This window comes from Grammomys surdaster, unplaced genomic scaffold (genome assembly GCF_004785775.1).
Source record: "Grammomys surdaster isolate TR1022 unplaced genomic scaffold, NIH_TR_1.0 949, whole genome shotgun sequence".
NCBI classification, from domain to species: Eukaryota; Metazoa; Chordata; class Mammalia; order Rodentia; family Muridae; genus Grammomys; species Grammomys surdaster.
In genome coordinates, this window is record NW_021605368.1 from 460,120 (window position 1) to 485,689 (window position 25,570).

General features: G+C 36.9%; 1 protein-coding gene across 1 annotated transcript in view; it reads right to left on the reverse strand.

The window, feature by feature from the left end:
- Sult2a1 (sulfotransferase family 2A member 1) overlaps positions 1–25,361 on the reverse strand; it is a gene marked incomplete at its 5' end in the record, with an annotated part of 37,583 nt that extends 12,222 nt beyond the window's left edge. Inside the window, 4 exon segments of the mRNA XM_028782991.1 lie at positions 1,009–1,103; positions 23,515–23,637; positions 25,287–25,325; positions 25,328–25,361. Of these exon segments, the coding sequence (XP_028638824.1) occupies positions 1,009–1,103; positions 23,515–23,637; positions 25,287–25,325; positions 25,328–25,361 (291 nt within the window).
- Between the last annotated feature and the right edge of the window lie 209 nt (positions 25,362–25,570).

Sequence of the window (25,570 nt, forward strand, 5' to 3'; positions counted from 1 at the left end):
ATATAGAAACTTAAAGCCATACATTATAAAGAGTGAGACTCCCTAAATGGATGTCTCCATCACAGCCCTCCTTCCAGAGCTCAGGGGACCCTGAAGAAGATGAGGATGAAAGGCTATAAAAGTAATAGAAAATTCAGAACATCAAGAGATATGAATGCTCAGAGACTAAAGCAGTATGGACAGAGCTTTGGTGGGTCTGTCCCACATACTCTGTGTCTATATCAATGTCTCAAATTTAATGTTTTCATGAGATTCCTGAATGAGTGAATGAGTTGGTTGATCAGCAATCTCCTTTCTCTCAGTCAGACTCTTTTCCTTTTGGTGGTTTGACTTGTCTAAGGTTGATGTGATAGTTTTTGTTTTATCACACAATATTTGGCTTATACTTATACAGCATTGTTCACCATTGGAGGAAGTTGAGACAAGAAGTTAAACATCACAGGACCCTGGTAGCTGAGGCTGATGCTGAGGCAATAGAAGCATGCTGCTTGTTGGCTTGTTCACCATGGTATATGTACCTGTATTCATAAAGAACACAAAGATGGCAGCTCCCACAATGGGATGTGCTCTCCCCCTTCAGTCAATGATTAAGAAAGTGTCTCATAAGTTTGTCTACAGCTGATCTTATGGAGGTATTTTCATAATTAAAGTTTCCTCCTCTCAGGTGATTCTAGCTTGTGACATGTTGACACAGAACTATACAGAACATTATTTTATATTGTATTCTATTATATTTTATTTTCTTGATTTGAGAGACTTGTTGTACTAGATTTTTTTTGAAGAAAAATTTTAAAGTTGGGTGGGTAAGGAGGCATAGAGAATCTGGAAGGCAACTGGGAGAGGGTTAATATGATCAACATATATTTACATTTAAAAGTTGTTTTACTTAATAAAAAATAATTTTTAAAATGTCAGAACAAACCAACAAACAATCAAAGTTCTCAATAACATTCCTCATTACTAGGGTCTAGTTCTTCACTATATGATGACTGTAAGACTGATGCTCACTTTTTTCATGTCTTCATAGTACAGTACCAAGAAGTTGTCCCATTCTCTCATGGACAGCCAACCACGCATGTGCTCAAACCATGATCCATATGGACCTTTATGCACGGAGAGGTAAAGTGTTAATTACATATCCTTAACACAAGGTCTGCTTGACTTTCTTCACTTCTCTGAAAGCAGCAGCAGAAAGCTTCACTAAGAAAAATCTAACTAGTCTGTATTTATAGCATTAAACATGATGTTTGAGCCAAATACATGATTACAGAACTGATAAAATCAAGTTCATTAACAAACTCCTTACCACACAGACTTACCATGGAGGACATGAGGAGGTATCCCACTGCCAAGTTACAAGGACAGGAGTATGTGCTGGGGAATTTTTCACACAAATACAGGAATCTAGAGGTGATTTCTGTAAATACCTGCCTTCTGTTGAGGTGTACTAGGAAGACAGAAAGATTTGATGACAGAGATGAGAGAATAGTATTTTATATGATGTTGGAAAGAAAGATTCCCATCAATACAGCAACATATTGGCTGAAATTTAATGGAGATATGAATCAAGGCTATACGACATTGTTAAAAATCACATCAACAAAGTGAGTGAGAGGAATAAGGCACCTTTGTGTGTGTGTGCATGCGTGTGTAAGAGAGAGAGAGAGGGAGAGGGAGAGGGAGAGGGAGAGGGAGAGGGAGGGAGGGAGGGAGGGAGGGAGAGAGAGAGAGAGAGAGAGAGAGAGAGAGAGAGAGTGCACTTGTGAAGTTTTAGAATGACCTGAGCACATGTATTGGAGGCAGGTCTGTTGATTATGAGAAATATATAGGGTACTGCCAAGTGGGGAAACAAAAAGCAGAGGAATCTGAACTGAATCCTTCTACTCAGCATACTGATGTCTGCAATTCCCTATGGGGGTATCCTTTTCACATCTTTTTTTTTTTCAATTTTTGGGCCCCTGATTTTGCCCATAATGCTCCTATCCTGCATTGATCTCACATGCTACAATACAGATGTGCCAGACCAGATGTGTCTAGTAATGCAATAATGGCACAGTTGTTATGAAATAACTTAAATGACATCCAATTTGATTTGAGGCTTGATCCTTGGGAGGGAATTTATACTGGTACTATAAACCTGGTCATGAACTCATGGCTGGAAAGGTAGAGTGCTGTTGCTGGCCAGCAGCCACAGTCAACCAGGTTCACCTGAAAGAGAGGCTGGGAATGGAAGAAGGGACAGGAGGGTGGGAAGAGATGAAGACAGGACAAAGGTCTCTGATTGATGCTCAATGCTTTAATGTTCATCTTTCAATTTAAAGGGGAAAGCCCACCCCCACCCCCAGAGTTCCTTCTTGCTTCAGCCCGCTGGGGGTGAGGGGAATCCATCCTTAATTGCAGGCCAGAGATGTCTCAAGGCAAGCTCAGTAGGCAGTCTATTCTTCTCAGCTTGTGTACCAGGCTACAGGCAGCCAAGGAGGTGCCAAGGCAGGCAATGCAGGCAATGCCTCTGGAGTCCTATTGTTTGGTCTGTTGTGGTAAACAAGGTCACTCAGGCCTGCTCAAGGCTGGGGCAAGGGCACAATTCCCCCTTTTTAGTTTTATAAAATATGAGGAGTGCCAGCAGCTGGATGGGGTACAATGTTTCATCCCATCTAGGGTACAGAGTGGCCAGGAGACAGTGCCTGTCTTAGGTTGGCATCTATATTGCTCCTATATTACCTGTCTTTGAGGTAATACATAGCATATTGATATATCCCTCTGCCTTAGGTTTATAGGAGCTCAAGACACTCTTACCCGTCTTTGACTAATCGGCCATCATTGGCACACTGTTTCCCATAGGACCAAAACCACATTCAGACCAAAGGACCTGTGGGCATGCACTAGATGCAGTTCTTCACAATGATGTGTAAACTGCCATCAGAAAGCTGAGCTTGCTGAGAGCGATTCTGTGTGAGGGAAATCAATCTGCTTAAAATACAAATTTCAAGGTTAAAAGCAACATGATTATCCAAGCAATGTAGAAATTAAGGTTGAAAGTGGAAGCATTTCAGTATCTAATCCAACTGCTGGTTGACAGGGATGAGACACAAATCTGGCCACCAGGTATGTAGTGAGTGGCTTTAAGTATTGATAAAAGACTTATTCTCCAATAAGTGTGGAGACTACATGACAGGTTAAATCAGCTGGCAGATAAGAATTTTGAGCCATCTTCATCATTAGTATCATAATTATTAGGCTCAAGATCTTTGTCTACTTGATGGACCAATCTTTCAGGTAGCCATTGGGCTCCCTTCTCTTTTTCTGAAAAAATAGACTGAGCCATGGCCAAAAATTAAAACAGGGTTGGAACTACACAAAGTATTAGTTAAGGAGTCTCTCCACATGACCCTGGCAATTGCACTGGAAGTGACTAGACGCTAGTGGCGATCTGCTGCAGACTGATCTTTAGCATCAGTTTGCAGAAAATTTAAAATTAAACAAAGACAAGGTGTGCAATTGGTGACCTTGGGGGGTATAATTCCCCCTTTTGAGTTTTTAAAAGCCAATTTTCCAGGGTTCCTTGTAAAACCAGGGAAGAAGCATCAGTAGCTGTTCCTCCCACATTTAAGAGAGTTATCAAGATATTATCTTAAAGTTCCATAATCTCTCTTTCACAATTCCTTGTCCTTGAGGATAATAAGGAATCTCAGTAATAAGGATAATATTAAATTGTCAAGAAAACATCTCAAATGTTTGACTGCAATGGCCAGTTCCATTTTCTATAATCTGATATGGAACACCAAGCATAGAAAAATAATGTAGGCAATAACTAATTGTAATTTTTAGATGCTTTTCTTTTTAAAGCAGTTGCAACTAGAAAGCCTAAAAGGGTATAAAGTCACATGTACATGTTTTAAATTTCCAAAATCAAAAATGAGTAAAATCTATTTTCCATAATTGATCATGTATAAGTTCTCAAGGCTTAACACCATTATGAAAAATTTGAGGACACTGAGAACAAGTTTTTGCAATTTAACTTGCACACTTTCTAGAAATATCAAATTATTCTCTCAATCTATTATTATTTTGGTCATGTAAAGAATAAGATTGTATGGCCAATTGTTTCTGTAAGGTCTATAATTTGACTAGTATACAAATCTGCTCTGGCATTGCCCTGGGGTCCAGGCAATCCAACATGAGCTCTTAAATGTCTTATAAAGTTAAGAAACAGTGCATGTTTCTTAAATTATGCTGTATTTGTATAAATAACAGTAAAATTTGAGAATTAGCAATATCTAAAAAAGGAACAATTTCAAGCAATTATAAACCATGAGCCACATACTGGCTATAAGCATACAAATTGAAAGCATGACTTTTCAGTGTAAGGACCCAGGAAGAGGACCCCATCTCAAGTCCCAATTAGCGCGCACCCAAGGAGACACGAGAGACTGACTTGATGCAATGGCAAAAGGCAGTTTACTAACAAGGGCCCTTGGATCGAAACTCACCCCACACAGGGGAGAGAATTTCGATGAAGACCCCAGGAAGTTTAGAACTTTTATAGGGGGAGGCACAAGGGGGAAGGGAAAAGTGGGAAATTCTGGCGCGGTTACATATGATTGGATATTTCAAACATCAGCACTTTGCGTAAGCAATCATTTTGACAGGTTGGATGGCCCACTATTTTTGACCATGAAGTCTCAGACCTTCTAGGATAAACACCAGGTGGCCCATTACTCACTTGGGCATGTTTAGACTGGTCAAGATATGTCTTTGGTTGTTTCTACATTTCTGGTCACCTTGTCCCTAGAGGGACTTGATATTTTTATTATGGCTATTCTCAGCAAGCTCAGCAAGCTGTCCTGCGGTCTTTGCCAAGTTGTTTGTGGTCTCTGCTGAGCTGTTTTAATTTTTACCCTTACATCAGCATTTCAAGCAGTGGCTACAGCATGTAATTTAATTATTTGTGTTGAAGCAGGGGGAACCTCAAGAAAACGAACATGTGATATAACTCCATATACTGCCTTCTCAATAGATGAGGCACCTGTAAATACAGTAAACATCTTTTCTATGGGCTGCATGCAAATTTATAGGAAATACAAAAGCATGCATAGAGAAAAACTGTAATAACTTGTCTTATGATTATAATGTTTATCAAATTTGTCTAAAAAGTTTACCATGTAATAGGCCAAATATCATTATTCTCCAATAACCAATTTAATTTCTATTTGGAATAAGGAATTAACATTTCATCCAAAATACTTTCAGGATTCTATCTTATAATCCTGTATTAACACTGCACTAGTTTCATAATAGGATGTTCAAACTTTACTTGTAGATGTAGAAGGATGCGTTTACATTAATGGTTTCTTTTGCCAAAGGGCTGCTGTGAGCACATGAGTAGCAATAACTCAAACAGCCAACAATTGATCATAGTCTATATAATTTGTCTTTTGTAACTAACAGCTTACTCAAAGGTATATATCCCTCATGAGTTAATTGTCAAGGGGAATTAGGATTTGCATCCCCCTTGAGAATATCAAACAGAGGTTCACGTTCTCCAATGGTAAGCTTAAGATGAGGTTTCAGCCAATTAATATCTCCTAACAACTTTTGAGAATCATTAAAAGTAAACCATTTTTGTATGTACACTTGCAAGCCAGAAGAGGGCACTAGATCCCACTCCAAATGACTGTGATCCACCATGTGGTTGCCTGGAATTGAACTCTAATATTTATGGTTGTGAGCCTAGCCTTTAACGGCTGAGCCATCTCTCCAGCCCCAATTATCTATTCTTATTGGAAATTTTCTGTGCTACAATCTGTTTAAGATATAACTGAGGTCCCAAATATTGAAAAGATATTGCTTTTGAATCTTTTCTGGAGTGATAAGCACTCTAAAATTTTAAAGCTCATTGTATTAGAGCAAAGGCTTGCAGAAAACTCCTTTAGAGAGATCAGCTAATAAAATATATAATGAATAATATACACTGAGTGATTTAAACACTTAACTTTTTGTATTAAAGCAACAACAAATTTTTAAGGCCATTAATCATCCCCTGAGGCAAACTTTTTTAATGATATTGCTTCATGGGCTTTCGAAAATCACAAGCAAATTCACTGAATTTAAACCTCACCACCTTTACCAGGATGTAAAGGAATGGTATAAAAATAATCTCCTAGATCTATAATAATTCTATATGTATTTACTAGAACGGCAGCCAGAGTAGGCAAGTCAGGCTGTAATGCCCCATTAGTTTCATAAATCTTAAGTTTGAACTTTGTTTTGGATTAATTGAATAACCAATTCCTTTTAGCTGAGTGAGAGTATCTGATAAAAGCCAAGCTGAAGGAAATCTTGTCCTCTAATAATTGTTACATCAGTTTCAGTATCTATTAATCCTTCAAAACCTTTTCCTTCAATTATTGGCTTACAATTAGGCCTCTTGTTAGTAATAGATCGCACCCAATACACATCAGAGGGACCAAAGCCATCTTGTCCTCTCTCATTCAACAAATTTGGAAGGAAGTGGATTCCAAGGAACTAAATCAAGTTGAGCAATCCTTTTGCCAGCAGGTACAGTTACAAGGCCATGGAGGGAAGCAAGCATAATTTTAATTCCTCCAGAATAATCATATCTGTAACTTGTTGGGAGCTGACTCTGAGACGAAAGTGGCTATTATCTTTGAAGCCATCTTGAGCCATATACCCTGACAAGAGACTTGTTTACAACAGCTGAACACACTCTGATAATTATCTTGATCCTTTCAGTCAATGTCAGGCAGTGGTAGCACACACCTTTAATCCCAGCACTTGATTGACTCAGGAGAGATATAAAAGGAGAGGCCAGGGCAGACCCAGAGTCAGAGCTAGTCAGACTCGACAGAGAGCTAGACAGACTCGACAGAGAGTCAGAGGCAGAGAGCAGATAGACTAGTCAGAGCAGACAGATTTCGTCTCTAGACAGACTTTGACTAGACAGACTCGACAGATAGCAGGCAGACTCAGACTCTGTCTCCAGCAGGTAAACTTCGTCTTTGACCAGACTTCGTCTTGTCTCCATTCTTTGCGTCCCTGTCCCCACTCTCTCCCTTGCTCCCTGACCCGCAGACTGGAGCAGCAGAACATCTCAGTACAGTAACTCCTGGCACATAAACTGTTGTGAATGTCTTTAGACCTGAGGCTAACACCTCCCCCAACAAGGAACAAGCAAGTCAATCACCAAATTCCAGAAAACACCATTCTAGGGGCTGGTCATGAAGACCAAGACAAAAGGAATGTCTCACCCAAGCTTCTGCTGAGCCCAATCTGTATTGTCTTAATTTAAATGTAAATGTTCTTAGTCTCTGCCTGTTTTCTGAGGCCTGGTGCAAATATTATCCTTCCTGCAGGCCTGCACTGTATCACAACTGTTTTAAATACTTTCATTTAACTCTACCTGCTGTCTCCTCTTTTCTATAAACATGGGCAAGTCAAAAAAATCCCAAACTCAAGATTGAACAGCCAACTGTAGCCAATGGAATACTGGCAGTTTAACTATATTTTTAAGTTTCTTTTGTAACATTAGAGTATAACCATAATTTTGAGAAGCAAAACCAAAAGCAAAAACAATGTAAACAATCTATTTTCTCTAAAATCAACACCAAGTAGATTACCTTTATGTTACAAAGTTTTGCTGCCAGTTCTTACATATGAATGCATGATAGTGCAGCTTTTAATATCTCATTAAAGAGACATTGCTTTAAAATCTTATCTTTTATACATCTGGTTTCTGAATGACTCCAACCCTGAGTTACCAGTTTTAAGCCAACTTTCTGTTACTGAAGTTACAAATTTCTAATCAAAGCCAGTAACTTATAAGTCAATAGTCTATAACCAAGATATGTAGAACATATTTATACTTTTAAAACCAATCAGAAACAAAAATGAAGTGGCTACACAGCTTATATATTTAGACCAAACAAAATTTCTTGATTTTTTCTAGCTGTAATGTCAAGAGAAAGGCACCTTGTCACAGAGATTTTTCTGGAGCTAACAACTCTCAGCTTCCTTATAGAATCCAAAAAGCTGCTGGTCCCTTTAAGAGCAGGTTATGCAAACAATTTCTGGAATGGCTTTTCCAGCTCAGCTCGACCCTTAGCTACAGGTAAATTATCTGTGCACATTAAGACTGCCTTTAAAACAAAGTTAAACTAGACCAAGGGTCGGATCAAGAAGTCTTAACGATCTTTTCTTTTGACCATGAGACATAGAACAAACATTTAGACAACAAAACAAAAAACAAACAATTGACACATGTGGCCATTGGTGCGCCAAGGACAGACAACAAAGAAAGACCTCTAGGAGCCAAAGAGAAACCCAGGACGTCTCCTGAATGTCCTCCTGTTCCTAGGAGAGCTCTGAAATAGCCTTTTCATTTATTTTTGCTGGCACAGTTCAGAGAGAGGACAACTGCTTTTCTGAAACTCCTTCGTTCTCTCTCTCATATTCAAGATCTAACTCTTCATCTCATTCTTTAGGAGATGTAGTGGGCAGCTATTTTAACACCTCAGTGCCTTGCTTTCTTAGTTTTCCTTCTAACCCTTCTCCTCTCTCCTGAAGGAGCTCTTAGAATATGGGCAATGACTGTTTAGAATTCTCCTGACCTATAATTCACTGTCACCTCCTAGGCAAAATCGGCACTGGGTCAACACCTATTCACCTAGACTACATCACCTTAAACACACTTCCTGCAAACACAGCCATAGCTAGCATAAATGCTGTTTGTTGCTTACCAAGTGTCCAGGATACTCTTCTTGTTCCGTTTTCCATAGAGCTCTACCCAAGACAGCGTTCCTCAGCTGGTCTCACATGTTCAGGCCCTACGTTAGGCACCATTCTGTTGTCGGCCACAGTCAACCAGGTTCACCTGAAAGAGAGGCTGGGAATGAAAGAAGAGACAGGAGGGTGGGAAGAGATGAAGACAGGACAAAGGCCTCTGATTGATGCTCAATGCTTTAATGTTCATCTTTCAATTTAAAGGGGAAAGCCCACCCCCACCCCCAGAGTTCGTTCTTGCTTCAGCCCGCTGGAGGTGAGGGGAATCCATCCTGCTGGGGGTGAGGGGAATCTATCCTTAATCAAAGGCCAGAGATGTCTCAAGGCAAGCTCAGTAGGCAGTCTATTCTTCTCAGCTTGTGTACCAGGCTACAGGCAGCCAAGGAGGTGCCAAGGCAGGCAATGCAGGCAATGCCTCTGGAGTCCTATTGTTTGGTCTGTTGTGGTAAACATGGTCTCTCAGGCCCATTCAAGGCTGGGAGAAGGACACAAACTTCCACCTGTTATTTTACTAAATTGTCAAACTACCTTCTAAATATTTGTACTTATACCCATGTATTTGTGCTGTTCTTTACCTTTGTTTGAAATTATTATTTGGAGCTGGCAATAGTAAATGCTGAGACTCATAAGTAATCAAAATTTGCAGCATTACTGTAAGCTCTCAGTCATTGATGTGATTTTTATCATCTCGTACTCAAGAATCAGGAAATATCATGGAAAAGGAAGTAGAAAGTAAAAGCTAAATAATGGGTGGAGTGCTTTCAAATTGTCCTCTGTTACTATTGTCTACTGAACATGAGTTGGTTGTTATGCAAATGTGCTCATATCATCAATATTTTCCTATAAAAAACTGCATAACATAAACCCTGTTAATATTATAGTATAGAAGGAGGAGGGTTTCCTGAAGACCCACTCCTGATTGAAGATCTATTTGCTGTTGATAACTGCTAGATGAGAAACATTCCTACACCCTTTTGGTATAGGACCACTGTTAGGATGAATTGTTAAAAAAAATACTACAGAAACCAACTCATAATGAGTTTTCATTATAGTTTAGTTCAACTCTCACCCACCATTAGAAAAATTTACCCATGTAGTGAACAGTGATTAACTGAAAGACCCACAGCTCTTAAAGGTACAGACAATAAGAGACTTTTGAGTAGTTTGCACTAAATGGGGCTTGTATATTAAAACTTTTTCTCCAAGTTTCAGGGATCATTTTGGATGGGGATGGTACATATTGTAGAGGCAAAGGTGTTTGATGAAGTTACTAAATCAGTGTTTTCTGGACACTTCATGACAGTTGGACATATGAACTCAGCATTTGTGACATTATGTGACAGATCTGTCCAGGTTTAAGCCAGAACAAGTCCCAGCATGGAGCAAGAGGTTGCACATGATATGCCACCTTTGAGGAACTACTAGTGATTGACAGCTTACTGAAGAGAGTCAGTTTACTTTATGAGTGTTTATCCATCTACACTAGATATTCATATATCTAAATCTGTATCGGTAGCATTAATTGGAATGGGTGGTTTTAAAAAGTGATAGGACTGGAGAGATAGCTCAGTAATTAAGAACACTTGCTGCTCCCACAGAAGATCTTGGTTTAATTCTCGGTACCAACATGGTGACTCACAATCTTCTGTAACTACAATTCCAGAAGATCTGATGTACTTCTGGCAACTGTGCATGCATTGTAGTTCACAGTTTAACATACAGATAAAAGGTACCTAGACATAAAATTAAAAAAAATCTTTAAAAAATGACTATACAAAGTTGGATGTGTATGGAATGAGATGAGGATATGAGTGGTATCAAGGAATGGAATGAATGTGATAAAAATACAATGTACAGAATTTCAAAGAATTAAATTATATATATATATATATATTTCAAGACAGATCATAGAGATATTGAGTGAACTCAAAGAACATTAGTCTTTTAACCAGTTATAAGGAATATCAATGAAAGGAATGCCCAATTTTACAATTATATACATGTTGATTTGGAGAAAGTGGAAAGACCTAGAAAGTTGAAGTTATTGAAATCATTTATAAGAATTTGGTCTATTTTTTATTTTTGTATATGCCTATTTGTTACTATGTGAGATTGCAAGTATGTGTGGGTGTACTTGCAAATAAATAAAGAGGATATCAGTTATTCTGAAACTGGAGTTACAAAAAATTGTGACCCACTCAGGACATGAGTGCTGGGAAACAGTCTCTACTCGTCTAAAAAAGCAGCAAGTGCTATAGACCACTGAGCCATTTCTCCATCCCCTAATGGTATCATTTACAAGAGAAAGATATAAGAGCAACTTTATTGAATAATGAAAAGTAGAAATGAGCATAAATACAAAATTGTAAACGAGATAAATAGATTTACAAAAGGGAATGGGGCACTGTTTTAGGGCTCAATGTATAAAAACGCTTGTCATGTAAGCCTCATGATCAGATCTCAGTCTCTGCAACCTGCATAAACTATAATGAAATGATTGACTCCATGAAGTTGCCCTCAGGTCCTCACTGATGTTTTCTGACATGTATGTATCCACACAGACACTACAGACACACACACAGACACATACACAGACACACACACACACACACACACACACACACACACACACACACACTCCAGATAATAATAAAGAAAATATCTTTAAAGAAAAAAAGTAGAAAGTAACTGGATACAATCCATAAATACCCTGGAAGACAGTCTTAATGAAGAATCATGTAGATAACATTGGCCTGCATGTGTATCTTTTAAACATTGTCCTAATTGTTAAATGATGATGTAGAAGGATGATGTACATTGTGGGTAGCATATTCCTTACTCAGGGGGATCCTGAGAAGTATAATGGAGGAAAGATCTTTGATGAAGGCAAAAGATCAGTGGCCTACATACTAATTCTCTCTCTTCTCATGTCTGTGAAAACAAAGTATGTACATTGAAATTAGTAAGAGAGAATCATTAATCGAAATATAAAGAAGGCCTCTCAGAATAACAGACTTAACAACATTTTTAAAAGGCAGGATGCTGGAAATCTGTATTTTAAGTTCTAAAAAGAAAACCACTGACAAATCAGAGTACTATACCTAGCAGTGCAGCTTGTCATGACTGAAAGAAAAATAAAAAAAAAAACTTTTCTTTTTTTAATTTTATTTTTTTACTGGATATTTTATTTACATTTCAGATGTTATCCCCTTACACCATTTCTCACCTCTCCCAGGAACCCCTATCCTATTGCCTCCTCCTGTTTCTATGAGGATGTGCCCTCATCTAACCTTCCCACTCCCACCTCCCCACCCTTGAATTCCCACACACTCAGCATCCAGCCTTCATGGGACCAAGGACCTCCTCTCCCACCTATGCCCAACAATACCATCCTCCCCTACATATACAGCTGGAGCCATGGGTCCTTCCCTATGTGCTCCCAGGCTGGTGGTTTAGACTCTGCGAGCTCTGGTTTGTTGGTATTGTTGCTCTCCTCATGGGGCTACAAACCCTTTCAGCTCCTTCAGTCTTCTCTCTCACTCCTCCATTGGGAACCCCTTGAACAGTTCAATGGTTAGCTGTGAGCATCTGCCTCTAAATATGTCAGATTCTTGCAGACCTCTAGGGAGACAGCTATTTCAGGCTCCTGTCAGCATGCACTTTCTGGCATCTGAATCAGCATCTACCTTTGGTGATTGCACCTGGGAAGAATACTCAGGTAGAATGGTCTCCAGACAGCCTCTCCTTCAGTTTCTGTCCAACACTTTGTCTCAATATTTGCTCCCTTGAGTATTTTGTTACTCTGAAGAAGGACCAAAGCACCCACACTTGGTCTTCCTTCTTCATGAGCTTCATGTAGTCTGTGAGTTGAATCTTGGGTATTTCAAGCTTCTAGGCAAATATCCAATTATTGGTGAGGGAATACCATGTGTGCTCTTTGTGATCAGGTTACCTCACTCAGGATGATATTTTCTAGTTCCATTCATTTAGCTAAGATTTCTAGAATTTATTGTTTTTAATAGCTGAGTAATACTCCATTGTGTAAATGTACCACATTTTTGATATCCATTCCTCTGTTGAAAGACATCTGGGTTCTTTCTAGCTTCTGGTTATTATAAATAAGTCTGCTATGAACATAGTGGAGCATGTGTCCTTGTTATATTTTGGAGCATCTTCTGGGTATATGCCCAGGAGTGATATAGCTGGTTCCTCAGGTAATGTCCAATTTTCTGAGGAACAACGAGACTGATTTCCAGAGTGGTTACACCATCTTACAATCCCACCAACAATGGAGAAGTGTTCCTCTTTCTCCACATCCTCACCAGATTCTACTATCACCTGAGTTTTTGGACTTAGCCATTCTGACTGGTGTGAAGTAGAATCTCAGGGTTATTTTGATTTGCATTTCCCTGATGGCTAAGGAGGGTGAATATTTCTTTAGGTGACTGTCGGCCATTCAAGTTTTCTCAGTTGAGAATTCTTTGTTTAGCTCTTTACCCCATTTTTAATAGGGATGTTTGGTTGTCTGGAGTTTAATTTCTTGAGTTATTTTTATATATATTGAATATTAGCCCTCTATCAGATATAGGATTGGTAAAGATCTTTTCCCAATCTGTTGGTTGCTGTTTTGTCCTGTTGACAGTTTCCTTTGCCTTACAGTATCTTTTTTTCATCAAAAACTTTGTATGTTGAAAAATATGTGAAATGAATTAATGGCCACCAAGTCTGTTCTACAAAATAGAATTGAGAAAAACAATTTTATCTGTAAAACCACAACAGCATGAGTTAGTTTCAGCAATCAACTTGGTACATCCCAGTGTTAGAGTCTCAGTTAAGAAATTGCTCCCATAATATTTGCCTGTGGCTGTGTATTTCAGTGATTGTCTTGATTGATCATTGAGGTGGTAGGGCCCAATGTATAAACATGTGAACCTGCTCTGTATCAGAAAATTAAGTGTGAGACAGTGATTAAATTACTAAGCTGATTTGTAAACTGGTTTCACTCCAGTTCTTTCTTGAGAAACTGACTTCTCCTGTAGGTACATTGTTGACCTGACAGTTTAAGTCAGATTAGTACTTCCTGCTCCAAAGTTGCTTCTTTTAAGAGTATTTTATCAGACAAATCATTAACCAAACTAGACCAATAGTTAAAGAAGAAATAAAAGAACAGCTTGTGTACCTTGGTAAAATCATCAAAATGACAGGAATGAATAGATAATTTTAAATGATAACTGCATATTAATCTCAATTCCTTTCTCAAAAAACACAGGCTAGGAGATTGTATCATAAAGTGAGACACATATATTTGTTGTATGTTATCATTAAAGATAGATGGGACCTTATAATGACAGGTCAATCAATGGGTCCCAGGCAAATGCAACTTAGAAAGGAAGTAAATGTTTGTAATTTAATCTCATTAAACCGACTTGAACCAAAATCTGTTGAGGAATGATAAATGTTGCTTTGTATTGATTAAAGGAATAATGCATGCAGAGGGCAGTGTAATTTTAATCACATGTCCACCCAGTTCTACTAGTAAAAATACTAGTAGAAAATACTAGTAGATATAAAGTCATAAGCAGTAGTCTCACTCTGAATAGTTGACACATCATTTCATTAAAAAGTAAACAAAATTAAATGATGTCCCAGATAAAACTGGCTTAACAGACATCTATAGAACCCTAAATATAAACACTGCAGAATACACATTGTTCTCAGCATCCTACAGAACTATCACTCAAGTAGATAGATATTAGTTCAAAAAGGAAGTCTTAATCAATATAAGTTGAAAGAATTTCTTATATTATACTGAAAAACAGTGAAATGGCTACAAATAAATGAAAAGAGAAATTCCCGAATGCAAACAAACTCATGGAGATTTAACAACTCACAACTGAATGATGAAGTCAAGAAAAAAAGACTCCTACAATCACACGGAGATGAAAACAAAACATCCTCTAACCTGTATGATATAATGAAAACAGCCCTAAGAGGAACATTCAAAGCTCAAAGTACGTACATTAAGAAATCAGAGATTTCTAATATAATAGTTAATGATTAACCTAGGGAATTTGGAAAAAGAACAAAGCAAACATCAAACTTTGTAGCTGGAAAGATATCAGTGACATCTATGTAGAAATTAGAAAAACAGGAGATAGCATTAATAATAAAACACATATAAACAGGTGATGAAAGAGAGTTCTTTTCTTCAAAATACTAATATTGATCAAATCTTATGTAAACTAACCAAAAGAAACAGCAAATGTCAAATCTAATACAGTAGAACACAAAAGGAATATCATTCATTATGACAGCACAAGTGAAATTCAAAAAATTTTTAGAGTTTACCTTAAAAATCACATACCACTAAACTTGAAAACCTAAAAGATATGGATGAATCTCTCTCTCTCTCTCTCTCTCTCTCTCTCTCTCTCTCTGTCTCTGTCTCTGTCTCTCTCTATATATCTATATCATCTATCTATCATCTATCATCTATCTATCTATCTATCTATCTATCTATCTATCTATCTATCTATCTATCTAAAGCTACAAAAATGATTATAATATTACATTTAAAACAATTAAGCAGTCACAGATTGAGAGAAAGTTCAGCAGCTAAAAACATTCACTGTTCTTCCACAGGACAAAGATTCAATTTCCAGTATCCACCTGATAGTTCACAATGCCCTATTAAAACCTAGGCACCAGACACCTGAATCAAACACACATATATGCAAAGGAAAACACTTCCACAAGTAAACAAAATAAACCTCAAAAACTAGACAGGCTTGTAATAAGCAATGAGTTTTCAAACATTAACATAATCTCTAACTAAAAAAAAATTCAATCTCAGGTGAATTTTTCCAGACATTCATTCAGAGAACAAGGTTCTCAAACTATTCCATAAAAGAAGGAAAAAAACCGGGCAGTGGTGGCGCATGCCTTTGATCCCAGCACTTGGGAGGCAGTGGAAAGCAGATTTCAGAGGCCAGCGTGGTCTACAGAGTGAGTTCCCGGACAGCCAGGGCTATACAGATAAATCCTGTCTCAAACAACAACAACAACAACAAAAAATAAAAAATAAAAAGGAACAGTGATCATGGGAGAAAAAAAATTAGGAAAAAAGGTACACAACCAAAGTATTTTTCTAAAGCATTACTTTGAAAAAAATTAGTCACATATTCAATAAAAAAGAAAAGTGTAGACTAAAATCTATGATGAATATCTACTAAAAACTTCTAAATTAAATACTTTCTAACCAAGTTTAGGGACACATCAAAGGGTAGTGAACTGGCTCAAGAGGAAAAGACGTTTGCAGCAAAACCTAATGTCCTAAATCCACAAGAAGTTGTTCTTTGGTCTCCATCTGCATACTTGGTCATACATGTACTCCTCCACTATACATAGACACGCACAAAAGGGAAGGGATATATAATATATTATATATAAGATATATGATATGTAATATATACTATGTGTATGTCAAAATACCTTTACTTTTAGATGATATAATCCTATCAATAAGAGTCCTGAAAGTGTTTGCTAGAAATCACTTGGATCTGATAAAGACTTTTATCAAAGGGACAAGACATAAAATTAACATGCAAACATTAATAGCTTTCCTATCTACCAATGATGAATTGAGAAACAAATCAGAGAAATAAGTCTGTTTAGAGATGCCTCAAGAAAATGCCCCAGAAGAAGCATACCACAGTGTGCTTGTTTGAAAGAGATGTCCTCTATAAATTTCAGGCATTTGAATACTTGGTCTTCAATTGGTGGATCTTTTGGCAAGATTAGAAGCTGTGAACTTGCTGGAGGAAATATATCACTGGAGGTGAGATGTAAGGTTCCAAAAAACTGGCACCATTTTGTAAGCTCTCTCTGCTTCCTGTATATGGATTAATGTGTTAGATCTCAATTGCTGCTCCAATACTGCACCTACTTGAATGGTGTCATACTTCCAGCCATAGTCATGACATACCTTTATCTCTTTAGAACCATGAGTCCCAAACAAAGTATTCATTCTATATGTTGCCCTGTTCATTGTGTTTTATCACAGCAATAGAAAAGTCATGAATACAAAAAAGAGGTAATATATGCTCTACAATGAAAACCACAAAAGGGTGGGGCAGACATTAAGAGATGGGAAATCTCCTGCTCAAAGACTAGGGAAATTAATGTTAAAACAAAACAACAACAAAACGGCTGTCCTACCAAAAGTAGTGTAGCATTCCAACAAAATCCCAATCAAAATTTTAATGTCATTATCCACAGAATTAAAAAATTTTAAAATTCATACAAAATGGTTAAATTCTCATTCTTAAATGGTTCATTATAAAAAAAATCACTTCTAATGCTCAGAGATTATTGCAGAAGAGAGAATGGAGTGAATGTAGGAGTTGGAAGATAGAGAGAAGTGCTCTAAAATGCTGGCTTGTGAGCATGGCAGAGTAAATTCATCAAGTAAAATCATCTGAAACTGCTTGCAATGGACAAGACTGACATTCATCAATGGTGATTCACAAGTTGGAGAGGAGACACATGGAACATCACTAATTCCTGCTGAATTGCTAGATACTGAAGGATTCTGGGTGACATGATTCTGGCTTTACAACTATCTTCAGTTGTATACCGACTGAGGTCCCTACTAGGTTTCAATTGGTAGTTCAGTCCAACAGTCTCACAGATGATCCTGATCATGGTTATACTGGTGGGTCACAGGTAAATTGATTTGCATCAGAATGTAATTTCCACATGTATGAAATTTTAAAAGAACAAATTCAATAATAAATTCATATGAAAGCAAAAAAAAAAAACCCTCAGATAGTCAAACCAATTTTGGAAAAAAAACCTTCCTTATTTCAGGTTATACTGCATAGATATAGTAATTAAAAACAACATTTCACTGTTACAAAAATAGACATAGAGATTAATGGATTAGAAAACTAAGACATATGTTAACACAACTGTAGGCTCTTTATACTTGACAAAATGACAAAAATATACTTTGGGGAAACATAAGATCTTCAGTAAATTGTGCTTTGGAAACTGGAATGCTATAGGTAGAAGTTTATATCTTAATCATTCATCCTGTAAACATACTGACACAGACAGACAGACACTCACAAATACACACAGAAATACACAAATACACACACACACACACACACACACACACATACACAGACACACACCAAATACAAGTGGAACAAGAACCTCAACAGAAGCCTCAAAAACTACAAAACTGCTAAAGGAAAAAGTAATATAGTGGCACAGGTAAAAACTTCTTCATATAGGAATCATCCCACTCTGAAAACAAGGCCAATAATGGACATGTAGGACCTTGCTAAATTAAAAGGTTTTTATGAACCAATGGAACTCATTAGTCATGTGAAGATGTGTCAGGAGCATCCCTGCTTATACACTGAAGGCTTAAAATCAGCCATAGTCCTAAAATCAGCAATAGGCCTGACCTACATGCCCGCTAACACAAAGTCTTGGGTCTCTGTAGAAAAACACTGAAACAGATGCCTAGAAGCTATTGTAAACAAGCAGCTTTAGTGGAAAATTGTCAGACTGAATACTCAAAGACCTTGTAGATAAGTAACCTTGGTTAATAGTACCAACTTAGATAAGGACAAGTGAATCATAGTTGAGTCATAGTGATGTGTCCTCTGAACCTTCATCCAGCTGATACTCTGTTCTGGAAGATATCTGTACTCACCCTGAACACCCACACTCCTGCGTCATCCCCTTCCCCACATCCTGCTTTTTTGTGTATATAACCCCTGTGTGAAAAAAAGTAAAATCGGCGATTTGATCAGACTATAGACAGATTGCCATTTTTGCATCTTTGCCTGTTTTCCCCCTCTCTCTTTCAAGTGACCTCCCTGGAACACTGTTTAATGCCCTACTGGACAAGACAAAGATGGAGGCTAGAGAATGGGTGAAGACCTTTTGTAGTTACCTGTTTCAAGGAAATGTGTGTCTAGAGTCTACAAAGAATTAAAAAAAAAATTCAACATCAAGACAACAAACAAATGGAGCAAAACCTGTGTCAAGAAACCCAAGAATGCTACCAAAAAGAGAACAACAAATGCCTCATCCCCAGTTTTTAAACTTTTTAACATTATTAGCCATCAAGGAAATAATGTAAAAACTACTTTGAGAGCTTATCTCACTCCAGGTGAATTGGCCATCGTCAAAAACAAAAAAAAAAAGACAAAATGTGTATGAAGCCTTGGGAAAAGGAAAGAAAATCTAAATATGAAGGGATGAGAAAGGAGTAGATATAGGTAATTAGCAAAAGTATTGAAAGAGAATATATGGCTAACTGTTGTTTCAATTCTATGTCTGACACAGAGTTGCGGTTTTGGTCATAGATAATTGCATAAATTGAGGCGATATTGAAAGTATAACACTTAATGTGAAGCTCACAGCTTATTTTTGAATATGAATTCTAACACACACACACACACACACACACACATATATATATTTTAACTAAGTTGTACACAATTTGAGTATCATTAGTCTTGGTATATTTTATTTGAAGTTTCTTTATAATACAAAGTTTAAATAAATTTTATAACATTTAAAAAAAGTTTTAAAAAGAAAATGTTGGAGAAGAGAAACACTGGTGGGAGTGCACACTCACACAGTCACTATTGAAACCACTGTGGACTTTTCTCAAAAAATTGAAAACAGATTTTCATGAGACCCAGCTATCCATATTAATTATATTCAAATTACTTAGGTATATACTACTATATATATATCCAGGTGTATATTATTATGTACTTAGGTGTAGACTACTACATACTTAGATGTATAATATTATACACTTAGATTTACACTACTATATACTTAAGTGCACACTACTATGTACATAGGTATATAATACTACATTACACACTTAGGTGTATGCTACTATGTAGTTAGGTGTATACTCCTATGTACTTAAGAATATACTTCTAACAGGTAGTTGAACATCTGTACTCATTACAACTCTACTCACAATAGCTAGAAAACAGGTTCAGCCTCTGTGCCCTTCAACTGAAAAATAGATAATGAAATTGTGATGTGGGTACACAATGAAATGTCATTCAATTATAAAAATAAAATCATGAACTTCTTAGAAAAGTAGATGAAACTGGAAAATATACTTAATGAGGTAACCCAGGCACAGATAGACAAATAGTATATGTTCTCTGTTATATAAGTATCCTAGATAAATTCTTAGCGTGTTTAACTTGAAGTACATATAAAGAACAGAAAGCTAGATAGAGGCCATTAGAAGGAGAACAAGAAAAGGACATCTTAAGAAAAGAGTCATTCCAGAACACTTAATATGGAAATAGAGGGAATGAATATGAGAATGAGGTGGTTGGTATAAGCACAGATGGGATGGTAAATATGAAAATGACTTATGGAATCTCAGTTTCAAGCTTATTAATATATTAGTCAAGGTACCTTGCATAGGTAGAAAACACTGCTTGTAGAAGTCATAGGTTGTTAAATAAAAGCTCCATTGCTAACGTTGGGAAACTTCCCTAGGAATTGTTGCCTGGAAAATGTCTGAGGATCCAAATAATACAGGCAATTTTCACTGCTGTCAGTTGCCCACAAAAAGTAGTTGGTAAGACCCTATTACTAAAGAAATCCTTATACTCTTGTCGTGGCACATGAAGAAAACAATCTGGGAGTGGTCTGGACTATGCCTTTCTGCTGAATAGTCCTCACAGTGTGATGAAGCTGTTATTAGGGTATTGTCATCCACATTTACTCTGCTGTTGACACTCTGATCTATACTTCAACCATCCTTAAAAAATATGCTCACTGGTCAATAATGGCTATTATGCTATGGAGTAAATAGTCATTTTTTGATTTTTATTGAAAAGAGTTCAGAGCTAGTCTAGTCAACATGGTCAAATGCCTCTGTTGGAAACGGAATAGATCATAGTGTTTAAGCTGTCATTGTTATTCTGCTATATGGACATGATGTGAAAATCAAATTGTCTTCCAAATAGCCACGTTTTGTTTTCGTATATATGTTTACTCTCAGCTTGATCAAAAGATGTGTCTTATATTTGGAAGTGGTAATTTGAGACTCAAAACTAGCCAACATGCTGAGAATAAGTGCCCTTTTGGTGTTCTCTATAAATGAGACATCTATAGCCCACAGTATAATCTTAGGAAACATCAAGAAGGAAGGGATGAGAATAATTTAAGACACTAAAGATGGAATAGAATGATGTGGAATATTGTCTTCTATATATGCCATGGCCACAGCACTCTTGAATTCATAGTAGCTGTGGTTACTGGTCAAGGTCTCCAAAAACTAGGCCCGTCAATATAATATCAAGGAGAGAGGAGGTGCTCCCAAACCCGTACCCATTTTTTGAGCATTTATAAGCAGTTAACAGTAGCTAGGGTAAGGGATCATGAGATCCCCCTCATTCCAGCATCTATAGAATGTTATTGATTGCTGGTGGAGAGATTTTTTTTCAGTAGAGTAGCTACTGGTAAGGTTCCCATGTTCCTGCAAATGACTTCTTGCCTTTGCTTTAGTAAGCAACCCCAGTGGAATTTACTGGGTCAAAAGCACACACATCATGAAAAGGAATATGAAAGTAGAAAGGAGAGCTACTTGGGAAAAGGAACGGATCAGCAAGAATGGGAAAATGCAAGAATGTTAAGTTGGTTATTATTGCTATCAAAATATCTGTATACATGCATGGAATAATAATAAAAGACTATATTAGATATAATCAATATATTAGATGTATTATGTATAATGTAATTATTATATAATTATATTATATACATTATATATAGTATATATTATATAGATATATTATATATTAGATATGATCAATATATTTTAATAAAAATTTATATAAAAAGAAGTATAAAGAATCCCTTCTCCTACTTTTGAGACCAATAAGAGATTAGGATTTACAGTAGTTAGAAAAATCCATTTTAATGAAATGGTGGATGACCAAGCTAATGTATATGATTTACACAAAGCCATTACAAAAAGACTAAGAAAATCCACAAATGAGAAGCATTGTAGGAAGAAAATAGCATTTGTTATTTTTCTGTTGCTGTGATAAAACAACAACATGGAAAACACTTATGGAAGAGAGAGCTTGTCCATGGCAGGAATATCCATAGGAACAGGAAGCTAGGATTTCATTTCCCTTGCTACAAGCAGAAAGTAGAGGGAGTACACTGGAAGTTGCTTAAGAGTTTAATCTCTCAAAGCCCACCATGAATTGAATACTTCCTCCAACATGGCTGTGCCTCATAAACATTCTGGAAAAGCACCACCAACTGGGAAACAAGTGTTCAAATGTGGGAGCCTATGTGGGACATTTCTTACTCAAAGTTGGAAATAGGAGATACTCCAAGTGGTGCTGAAATTTTATTTTATGAGGCAAGCTATGGCTGTTTCCTGTTCTTTGGTGGTGTGTGAGAACAGAAAGATTTCACTATCAGGGTTGAAATGGTGATGAGCCTTGGGCCCACAGACTGGTTGAATGTAGAGAAATAAAATGGAGTCTACAAAAGATACTAAAAGGCTAGAGATTTAGACAAGTTAGATAACCCACATGAAATTGTGGTTTTGAGTCTCAGCATCAAATAAATAAAGTACACAGTAGATGCTTGTAATCCTAGAACTCAAGAGGTAGCAGAAGGAGGATCCAAGTTTCAAAGTCATCTCTGTCAATATAGAGATTTCCAGGTCAACCTATGCTATATCTCTTTGGCTTTTTTTTTTTAAATAGTCTCTGAGACCTGGGAAGGAGAAAATTCAGGGACTCTATGATGGTGACTCTATCTGAGACTCTTCACAGTAGGTGTTATGGAGTCTGTAGTTCCACTTCCTGTAGCCAGGTAGGACTCCCAGTGGAAAGATAAGGACAACAAATCATCCACAAAACCTTTTGCCAACAAGTGTCCTGCTTACAATATGTGCAGGGACAAAGATGGAGCAGAGACTAAGAGAGTGGGCAATCAATGACTGGACAAAATTGAGATACACATCATGGGCAAGAAAAATTCCCTGACACTATTGATACTCTGATATGCTTGCAGACAAGAGCCTAGAATAACTGTACTCAGAGAGGCTCTACCCAGCAGCTGATTAAAACAGATGTAGAAATCCACAGCCAAATATTAGGTAGAGCTCTGGAAGTCTTGTGGAAGAGTTGTAGAAAGAATTGAGGGACCCAAAAATATAAGAACTCCAGAGGCAGACCACCAAAGTCAACTAACCTGGACCTTTGGGCATTTTCAGAGACTGATCCAGTAACCAAAAACTGTCATGAACTAGACATAGGTCCCCTTCAAAAATGTAGCAGATGTGCAGCTTAGTTTTCATGCAGGTCCCCCAACAACTAGAGCCAGGACTGTCCTGTAATCTGTTTCCTGTCTGTAGATCACATTCCCCTTACTGGGCTGCCTTGTCTGGCCTCAGTGGGAGAGGATGTACCTAGTCCTGAAGATACTTGATGTGTCACGGTGGAGAGATACCCTGGGGGCACCTACCCATTCTCAGAGAAAAGGGGGATGGAGAAAAATCTGAGGGAGGGGGATATTGAGAGGAGAGAGGTGCGACATATTGGGATATAACATGAATAAATAAATTAATTAATAAAATAAATATCTCTGAGTTCCCCCATCTCCTATTTTTCACAGGATATTCACCATTTCCTTTGAGGAAACATTCAAGATAAGTTCCCAGTGACTCTGGATTCTTCACAAGGTTTGACTTACCCCAGAAAAAATAACCAGAATCAAGAACATCTCTGTTATTTCTGATGAGATAGACTTAAATGGAAAAAATGTAGATGAAGATCAATAGTCATTCATTACCTTTTAACTGGTACAGTTTATAAAAAATGTCAGTAAAATATGCAAGGATTTCTAAAAATATACATTATCTTTATTGGGTAAAACATATACACGAGTGAAAAAATAGTTATAACTTGTCTTTTCTAATTTGATTTATAAAAATGAAACAGCAAAATGACTAGTTCATTAACAGTGTAAAAATCTCAAACCAGACTTATTAGACAGTTTTAAAGATCACAATCATAACTGGTTATCCGACACCAAATGCTCTGCCAATATAATTTGCATACAATTAACATTGTACTGACTTGAAGGTTGTACTGAAGGATTTCAGAATATATAGATTTATTTAGGAATTTATTGACTATTTATTTACTTATAAATATATTGTACATAGTAGAAACAGATAAATATATATCTATATATATATATTCATATATATGCATATATATGTGTGTGTGTTGTGTGTGTGTGAGTGTGTGTGTGTGTGTGTGCATGTGTATGCAACATGAATTAATGAAAAAAGAAACCATAAATTTGAAAGAGAGAAAAGAAGAATATATCAAGGGATTTGGTGGGAAAAGGAGAAGGGGTTAATAATATATATAATTTTATTTTATTATTATTATTTCAAAACATAAAAGGAATAAATTAAAAATTATTCTTTTTGAAATGATTTATTTATTTTATGTGTATGAGTACACTGTAACTGTCTTCCAACATGACAGAAGGCTTCGGATCTCATTAGAGATGATCATGAGCCATCATCTGTTTGCTGGGAACTGAACTCAGGACCTCTGGAAAAGCAATTAGTGCTCTTAACCATGGACCCATCTCCCCAGCCCCAAATGTAATCATTCTTAATAAAAGAATACATTGTGTACCAATTATTCTAGAACTCATCTATTTAGGCTTCGGGTTCCTCAGCCAAAGGTTTCCTAAATCCAGATAAAACACAGAAACATATATGAATGGTCACAAATTCATTATGACATTTTAAAGAGAGATTATTCTAAGTTTGTCTTTTTAGTTTAAATATAAACTATTTATAGATTTTATGTTGGAGAGACTTACAAAGAAATTTTTTACTAACTAGGAGCTATGATAGGTCAGATCCTGGATATCTCTGATTTCTTCTAGTGATTTTCTTTCAGTTTCATGGGAGATTCCTGTGGCTACTGATCTCCATAGACACCTAGAGACAGCACGACACTGTGTGTACAACTGGCCTTTGAACATTGATGCCTGTGAGCAACTGTGTCTTAGGTGATTCACCTACAGGGCTTGGAGTATATGTTATATTTAAGATTGGCTCATTGACTTTGATGAAAATAATACAATAATATCAACTGTACATGAGAGTTTCAACTCTGCTTGGCCTATATATATAGTTCCTGAATCTTCTAGTGTGAAATTTCACTTTATTTCTTAAAGCTGCCCAGGATCACTGTGTGATGGTCCATATTCTGGTACTCTAATGTATTCTGAGGTGGGGAAACATCAGCATAACCTGGTGCATGAGAATCTCACCTCACCTTTACATTTCTGCAAGATGTACGAGGCCTGTCAGGGTAAAATAAGTTCAAAGAGTATTTGGTCAAAAAAAAATCTCAACCACTGGACACTGACCTTGGCCTTGGAACTGAAGAGAGACTTGGAGAAAAATGCATGGGAAGATGTGATTTCATGAGTCGTGGAGGGAGTGATTGGTAGGGATGCAGGAATCAGGATATAAAGTGAGTAAATAAAATAAAAGGTGTCTTAAAATATTTGTTGTATATGTTTTTCACTTTATTATTCAGGATTATTTCCAGTATATTTTAGACTGTTGTGAATGTGCTCATTGTTGACATTTAGGAATACTACAAATATTTTCATTACTGATTTTGATGAAGTTAACAGCCTTGAT